At 33.1% G+C, this 8,862-nt stretch overlaps 1 protein-coding gene across 1 annotated transcript; it reads right to left on the reverse strand.

Moving 5' to 3' along the window:
• Window positions 1-2,143: 2,143 nt before the first annotated feature.
• Window positions 2,144-4,324, reverse strand: LOC111701409 (trehalase). The gene is made up of 3 exons (XM_023472695.1): window positions 3,761-4,324; window positions 2,712-3,651; window positions 2,144-2,628 (listed from the first exon to the last, which is right to left on the reverse strand). The coding sequence occupies exons 1-3, from the start codon at window positions 4,298-4,300 to the stop codon at window positions 2,258-2,260; spliced, it is 1,851 nt and encodes a 616-aa protein (XP_023328463.1). The 5' UTR covers window positions 4,301-4,324; the 3' UTR covers window positions 2,144-2,257.
• Between the last annotated feature and the right edge of the window lie 4,538 nt (window positions 4,325-8,862).

The following is an 8,862-nucleotide window of genomic DNA, read 5'->3' on the forward strand; positions in this document are numbered from 1 at the left end:
CAGCTCAGATTAATTCACAGTTCGGGATTGAGGATATCCTATTCTAAAGTTTTCAGCTCTGGCCTCACATTTTTGTGACAGCTCACATGAACCCAGGAATGGTTTAAGAAAAAAAATGTCGAGACTCTTTTTTAAAAATGCGCAAATTTAAAACAGAGAAATCTGTGAAATGCGATTTACAAAAAAAGGCAGTCGGAGGAGCAATGGTTATCATCTAAAATTGTTAAAATAAATGGCACCCTGAAAGACTGGTATTCTAAAAATTCCAAATAATCCTTGAAATATTGAAACTTCATAGCACAGTGCTATACATAATACATTTCTAATTTAACATTATGATAAATACTTTTTCGCTTGTATTTATTAAAATTTATCATAAAGTTAAAGATAAATGAATGATAAAGTACACAACAGTTTCATAAAATTTTATAAATAGTTTATTATTTTTCTAAAAACTAGATGAAATCATTAAATATTTAAACATTGTTCTCCTTAAACTTGTTAAAAATGTAAAATTTAGTTGTTTTTTTTTCAAATAATTTGACTTCCGAATATAGCCGAATGCCCAGCGGGATTTGAAGCTCTCAAGACTCTCAATGACCCCTAAAATTACTATTAATACTAAGAGTAGAGAAAAATATCCCACCAGGACCAGGATAAGATTAAAATTCTCTTTAAGAATAATTAAATATTCTCTCCTTGCATTTAAAATTCTTTGTTCTTCCTTCAAAACATGATGAATTCGTTTTCTATTAAATTATACAAGAGCTTATCACGCCAACTTTACTATTAAATTTAGTTCTAAGTTTTGATGAATACATCTGCACCTTAATTCATACTTTTATCTCAGCTCGGTTAATCTTACTTAGAATGTAAAACATTAATTTCATTCGGAGGTTTATTCATCCATTTAGGGAAAAAACTTTTTATATTTATAAAGATTTGGGTCACGGTCAAAATATTTTTTTTCATATTTTTTAAAGTAACTATATGACAAAGATTATATATTTCCGATTGAGCACATGATTACCCTTTAAACCCGTTATATTTCCGATTGAGCTCATGATTGCCCTTTGAACCCATTATAATTCCAATTCAGCACATGATTACCCTTTAAACCCATTATATTTCCGATTCAGCACATGATAACCCTTTAAACCCGTTATATTTCCGATTGAGCTCATGATTACCCTTTAAACCCATTATATTTCCAATTCAGCACATGATAACCCTTTAAACCCATTATATTTCCGATTCAGCACATGATTACCCTTTGAACCCTTTATATTTCCGATTCAGCACATGATTACCCTTTAAACCCATTATATTTCCGATTCAGCACATGATAACCCTTTAAACCCGTTATATTTCCGATTCAGCACATGATTACCCTTTAAACCCGTTATATTTCCGATTCAGCACACATGATTACCCTTTAAACCCATCATAAACGTTTCACGGAAAACCAGAAAGTTACCTAAAATTAGATATCTACTGTTTAGACCGGGTCACCTTTAAAGTCTCGCAACCTCTTTGGTCTTTGGTTTTACTTCACTAACTCACTTATACTTTTTAGTAGTTACAACGCTTGTTTCTAGCTTTAGTTTAAAAAAATGTAATTGGCAAAATGCGGGTAGATTTTTGATGACTGTGGTCTACAGTTCATTTTTTTAAGAACATGAACCAGCAAAAGAACTTAACACTCGCCTCAATTTCTAATTTTCTAATTCCTACCTTGGCAAACTGATGCTGTAAACCTTTAGTATATCATGAGATATGTTAGATGAAAATAATCTAAGTTTGAAATATTAAAGTTCTACGACATCAGGTTGCAAATTTATATGAGTTTGTGGCAAGTGTAAAAGCAGTTCCTTTGTCATCGGTTTAATCAGTTCTATGACATTTTTACATTTAGTTAAACAGATGAACGGTTGGGTCCGTATATTTCTCCAGGGAAATCAAGTAAATATTCAAAATATTTCGGAATATTCAACAAATTTACCAAATATTAGTTTTGACAGAATTAACTTAAACAGAAATATTGCGGACAATTTTTAATTTAAAAATTCAAAATACAAAGTTTGTATTCTGCAGAAATGTTTACGGTTGTGAGAAATCTTAATATAAATAAATAATTTTCATAATAGTTTAAATAAAATCTGTATTCTCAATTTATGAAGATAGCACATAAAACAATTATTTAACTAAAACATTGATGTAAAAATATTAAAACTAGATGAATGGAAATGGCTGTGATCTACTTGATATTTAGACTGGACAAGGTTCTGTTTATCTTCTCCTGGTTTACAGGAGGTAAACCTGAATACTTGATACAGTTGAAACCAGGAGCTCGAACTTTCTCCAGGTTGAGTTTAGTTTCATAATTGCTGGGTAGAATTTGATCTCCGTACAGAATCATGAACTCAACCAGTACACCATTGGTCCAACCAAACCCAGTTTGTACTTCATATTCTCCTCCTCCACCACTAGTTCCAGCTCCCATAGCATCATACTTCTCATACAGTGTACACAGGTCGTCAGTACATGCACCCAGAGCATTGATAGTAAAGTTGCTGGCTATATTGTACGCTACCCTGGAAGCTTCCAACCCACCAGTATTTCTTAATCCTGTTAATTAATAAATATTGAAAACTAAAAGAATTAAAAACATCAAGGATTGATAAATTTGTTTGCACAAGAGCACTATTTACCTGTAACTGCCATTTCCTGCATCGGAGGCCAAACATTAGGGGCATCCCACTGGAGTCCACTTTTATTTAAAGAGGTTATAAGACCTCCAGGACAAACTGCTCCGACATCCTCCAAATATTTAGCAGCAGCATCTCCTAACTCAACTGTTCTATCCTCTGGGTAGCAGTTGGTCCAAAGAGGGCAGATGTTGCTCGCAAAGAAGAAATCACGTTGTTTATTATTGAGAATATCGTAGTCTCTCCAGGTCTTGGTTTCAGTATTGAAGTTGACCTGCATTACTGCTTCTCTCAGAGTGTTCGCCTTGTGCAAGTGAACGTCACTCTCAAGGTCTCTGTCCAGTATTGAGAGAAGGTTGGAGAGGACTGTATAGTTCTTGTACATGATAGAGTTAAGATCTACAGGGATGATAAACCTGGTTCTAATGTTCTCCAACCCTCCATTACACCCTCCCTCGGGATCAATAATCCATCTGCAACTAAAATCCCATCCACTCTCTGCTCCTGCTCGAATATGTTTGAAGAGTTCATCCTTCTCCTTCTCAGTGTCTAACCCTGCGTGTTCAATGATTTCAAGATCCTCCTTGTAGGATTCAGGTCTTGGTCCGTATCCGTTGGTATCATATCTAAACATGTAATAGGTTCCTGATGGGTGGATCACTTCTACACTTCTATTCTTCTCGAACCATTTCATCTCTTCGATCAGGAAATCTATGTCCTCCAGGATGGTCTTATCTCCGGAGAAGTCGATGTAGTCCTTCACCATGAATATTAGGAGAGGGGGCTGGCTTCGGTCCAGGTAGTAGGACCTGGTTCCGTTAGGAATGAATCCGTGATGCTTGATCAGATAGAAATAGTTTTCAATGATGCCTCTTGCAGTTGGGATGTCGTTAGACCTGAGAAGGGCTTTGACAATCCAATATGTGTCCCAATAGTAAACCTCCTTTAGGATAAACATAAAAATGAATTTTTAAAAAATTGAACTGCAGTAAATCTTCCGTAAAAAAATATTTTGTTTTAATGAAATATTGATAGTTTGATGAAAATCCTTCCTTGAATCTTCCACCAGGAATAACAAACATGTTTGGAACATAGAGAAGAGAAGTCCGTTTTCCAAGACTTTTCACTTGAGGTCTAACCTGCTTTCCGAGATCGAACCAGAGCTCCTGGATTTCTTTGGCAAGTCTGATCAACTCTTCATTTTGTAGAGTATCAATATACGAAGGGTCAGTATCCAGATCGTTGGAATTTACAGGCACAAGCTCCCAACCGGAGTCACCAAAATTCTCCTCAACAAACGCTTTTATCTCTTCATTGGAAGGAATTCCTTTACTTTCGACTAGTTTGTTCCAACGGGATTGAATTGTATACGGTGAGAAAAGGGCTGGTCTATCCACAAACTCTTTTCCATCGTGAAGCACGTCGGATACTTGAACATGGTGTAGGATTGGTCCATGCTGGAACAGTTCCACATCAAAGTCTTCAGTGAACCTTATATCATTGGTTGCCAAGATCACTGGAGCACGAATGCGACTGCTTGCACCTGGAAGATTGACTCCAGAACCAGAATTGTTGTCTGTACGTCTATCCATGGCTAATCACTTTGCTGAAATTGATTGCGGATTTTCACATTTCATTTCGCGGATTTCGTCGATAAAAAATTTGATAATTAATGTAATGTTATGCACAAACTTTTGTCGATTTAATTTATTATTTTCTTGATGTGTACTTAGTAAAAACAATTTATCAAAAAAGTATTTTTTATCCTGTTATTTAATATTTTTAAATACGGCATGAATGCAAATAATTCCAGTACAACGTTTATGGTTTCAGGACTTTTATTTAAAATATGTTTATTTCGAAATTGGGTAAGGTTTCCATTTTTGTTAGCAGGCTTTCAAAAATTATTGATTTTTTCCAAAAACTTAAATTTTCTTTTTCCTAAATCTTTGCAAACTCACGGTGTAAACCTTTGATATTTTAACCTTTAACTTTTGATCTAACTGCAGTTTGTATAGTTTCAAATAACAAAGGTTTACTTCGTCAGGTTGCAAAGGTATAGAAATCAAAATGATATAGTTTGTGGCAATAAAATCCTTTTCAAGTTATTTGAAAAAACTTGAAATTGACCATGAAATGTTAATTTTTGAATAGAAAGATTGATATTATTCAGAAATATTGAATCAGCTCAAACCTATTCTAAAACAGTCCCTTGATTAGTACTTTATTAGAATTAGAGCTTACAGTATTGTAATACAAAAACAACACTGCATAGTGGACCAAAAACCAGTTCTTATTGTTTTGAAAACAAAAGCAGGAAAGATTTGGTGTAAGAGAGTAAATTGAAAAATGCCATGAGTAGCTTTGAAGAAACAATACACAAGAGAGAGAGTTGAAATATCAAACAGTCTGTATATTGAGGAATCAAGGTAAGCTATCGAGAGAATATAAAAAGGGGAAAGGAAGGGACGATAATGTTAGAAAGGCAGGAGTGGGGGGGGGGGGATTAATTGATTAATTATCTAGCGTTTACTTTTTAACATTAGGTGAAATGTAACGTTTTTTTAATCTTTGTAACAAAAATATATAGCACAACAGTTTTTAAATAGAACCTTTAAATTGACGTAGAAGAGAGGAAAAAATTCCCCTTTTATGACGTAAGATTAGATTTACCCCCTTTCCCTTTCTATTGTCTAGGCTATATTTCCCCCTCCTCTAGTTGCTTGATACTACTAGTAGTACTATATACTACTCCATGAGATGAATAAGACAGGGTTGATCATTGATGATGAATTCAAGAAGGATTAAGCCGAATATATTATATTTGTTCATCAATACCAACCAATATATTCCGGTATGCAATATATACCTCTTCCAACCACCACCTGCCGTATATAATAATGCATAATTTACTCTTTATTCTGTATACCAGGGAGAACTCTAGTGTACAGGGGGAACCCTGGTATACAGGGGGAACACTATAATACAGGGGGAACCCAGGTATACAGGGGGAACCCTGGTATACAAGGGGAACCCTGGCATTTAGGGGGAACCCTGTTATACAGAGGGAACCCTGCAGTATGCAGGGGGAACCCTGCAGTATACATGGGGAACCCTGCAGTATACATGGGGAACCCTGGTTTACAGGAAGGTCCTCTTACTATCTATCTATCTATTTTAATGTTTATACTAATATCCCTTTAGTGTGAACGTTTAATATTAATTTATCAGGTATAGCTCAGTGTGTTTCAAAATTTTTTCAAACGCAGTAAAAATCGAGCCGAAATTTTAGATTTTTGGATATTAAAGGCAGGGAAGAGTAGATATATATCAAAAATGTTTAGTTATTTATATATATCAAATTTCTAAGTAAATATAATTGATTTATTTTTATTTTTTAGTTGTAACTGTTCATGGACAGTCCATAATTAATATCTATTGTGCTCTTTATAAAATACTAATTATTCATGCTATTATCTGTGTAAATATATTTACTTTAAAGTTAATAATACGCTTACTTATTCTTTTGAAAAAATCCATATGGTTGAAGCATATTTTCACGCTTAATACGATAATTTTAAGTTTTATTGTGTTCAGGAAAAAATATTCTTTTGGACTTGTTCAAAGCCTTTGATTTTAATTTTTGTTGGAACAAAAGAAAACCCTAGATACTTTAAAGGGAGGGGGGGGGGGGGGCGGTACAGGGAAGGGTGTTTAGGGACAGGTGGTGGGCGGGGGGTTTGAATGGTTGGGTTGGTGAAACCGATTCTTTTTCCTTTCCTTATACTCATATTTTTCTAATCTTTTATCTTTGCAACCAAATGTAATTTAATCATTGGACCAATTCTGTTAGATAAAATAGACAAAATTTGAAATGTCAAAAGTTTATACTATCAGGTTGTAGAGATTTATTCTAAAACTATTATTAAGAATACAAAATATACGTTTTTGATATTATTTTATACTTTTACTTGTTTGTTACTACTAGGAGAAAACAGGGATTCTTTAATGAGTTTTAATTATTCATAATTATTCCTGGGACTCTGGGACACTCATCCTAGATATGGGTTTTTTTTTTACTTTTTTAAAATTTTTCTTTTCAATTGTGGACAGTTGAATCGGATCACGTTGTGTTAGCATTATGAAAAAGACTTAAGATAAAGAAAACTTTATGATATTATGTCATAAAACTTTGATCGAATCTGAAATTAAGTCTATGAAACCTCCAAGGTGTATCACAAGACGTTACAAAGTGTTGTGATGAATATTTGAATTAAAATAATCTATTATTTTGCTACGCATTTTTAACAGTTTGATCACAGCCAATCACATTAAAGGGGTTGTCAGCTTAGTTTCAATTTACAGTTCATGTAAAGATTGCATTGACTATTTCTCAATGGCACCATTTGTAATGTCTGATCAAGTATGAATTAGATATCAATGTTTATAATTCTGAAAAATGATTATTTTTATCTGTGGTTTCTCTATAAAAGTGACTTGTGTGTATTTGCATGTTTCATGTTCTTTGGACGATATAAAAGTCGTCTTTCTTTTCTATTATTGGTCTGGCTGTACAAAAACAAATATTTATAATCGAAAATATATAAAAAAGAAAAAAGTAATTACAACTCCCATATCTAACTAATCTACATTTTTACACTTTTAATTTATTCCTCTTTTCTCCTCCTAATGGGGCCTAGTGAGATAAAGTAATTAAAATATAATCTGTGCACTCTCACTCAGATCTAAACTATTCTCTTTTCCATCCTTTTAAATAGGTAAATTATTATTTCCTTAGATCACAGTGGTAGGTGAAAACTATTTGCTTTACGACAGGAAATAATGAAATTTGTTGAAAATTAGAAGTATCTTAAAAACTAAGATTATTTCTTGTATTCCATCTCATTAATAAATATATACATTTTTATAAGAGCTTTAAAAACCAAGAACTTTGAAAACCAAGCTAAGAACATTGCCGTGGTTCCTTATTCAAAATTTCAGTAATTTGGTTAAGGGGTTCTTGAGTTATGATTGGGGACATTCGAAGAAATAGACTGGCAGACAAATAGCGAATATTTCTCATCAACTTGGGATATTGATTTTGAGAAGACGTCTTTTTAGTGGTTTATCAACTTTTTTGAAATAGCTATGCAAATGAAAATTCTAAAGAATTATTGGATGATTTTTTAACCTTTTTGCTGGATTTTTATCTATCTATTGACGAAAAACACGTTATTAAAACACTTTGTATACAATATAATAAAGCTCAGATGTTCTCACATATATGAATATTTATAAATATGAAATATGTATATATGTTCGCTGGCCAAACGGCTGGACCAAATTTTTAAGGGGATCCATGAGTAAAAAATAACATAAACCTTGGAAATGCCGGGTGCTCCAGCAGCTAGCAATTATTATATAATTAAACAAATTGTAATAATTAAAGAAAAAATACTCGTTTTTCACTTTTTAATCTTCTTTTTCAACAATTCTTGATTTGTGATTTCTCTTTAAATACAATTACTTTATTTAAACTACCTACACTACAAAGAATTTACTGAAAGAAAGAATGCTGCTTAACTCAAAAGTTGGAACTCGAGAGCTTTTACTTTAACTATTTACATGACACTAAGATTTTTTATATACATAAACTCTAAATCTTTAAGGGACTATCATCGAAATTAAAAGTGACCCATATCACATGAAGATTCACATAGGTACTTTTTTCGACCTTAATCTGATTAAAACTGTAGAATACAACTTTTTTAGTGTCTTAATCTGATTAAAACTGTAGAATACATCTTATCTAGTCCTTGGCACATTTACGTTTACTTGGGACTAAAATTTGGTTATATTAACGAAATTTAAGATGAAAAAATAATTTTAAAAATCTAAGGGAGGGGAATTAGGGGGAAAGGAGGAGGAAGGGAGGGGAAAAGTGATGGGGGGGGGGAGAAAGGGAGCTCTTTAAAGTTAAACAATGAGATCTCTTTACCCTGATAATTCTAGTACGAGAACAATACCCCGCCATATTCCAAGATTTAAACTTTAAATAAAAATAGTTTTCACGTTAGAACATCCGATTAAACAAGATAAGAATGATATGAACACTGTTTCTTATAGGTGAGCATACAATATGCATTGTTTTGGG

This window comes from Eurytemora carolleeae, unplaced genomic scaffold (genome assembly GCF_000591075.1).
Source record: "Eurytemora carolleeae unplaced genomic scaffold, Eaff_2.0 scaffold26, whole genome shotgun sequence".
Lineage (NCBI taxonomy): Eukaryota > Metazoa > Arthropoda > Copepoda > Calanoida > Temoridae > Eurytemora > Eurytemora carolleeae.

What these genes read in the sequence shown, in the direction of transcription:
- LOC111701409 (XM_023472695.1), bottom strand. Translation starts at nt 4,300, where the DNA reads ATGGATAGACGTACAGACAACAATTCTGGTTCTGGAGTCAATCTTCCA. An exon ending in TTCCTGGTGGAAGATTCAAG is followed by an intron (nt 3,652 to 3,760) that starts GAAGGATTTTCA and finishes TTTATCCTAAAG; the next exon opens with GAGGTTTACTATTGGGACAC. An exon ending in GCAGGAAATGGCAGTTACAG is followed by an intron (nt 2,629 to 2,711) that starts GTAAATAGTGCT and finishes ATTAATTAACAG; the next exon opens with GATTAAGAAATACTGGTGGG.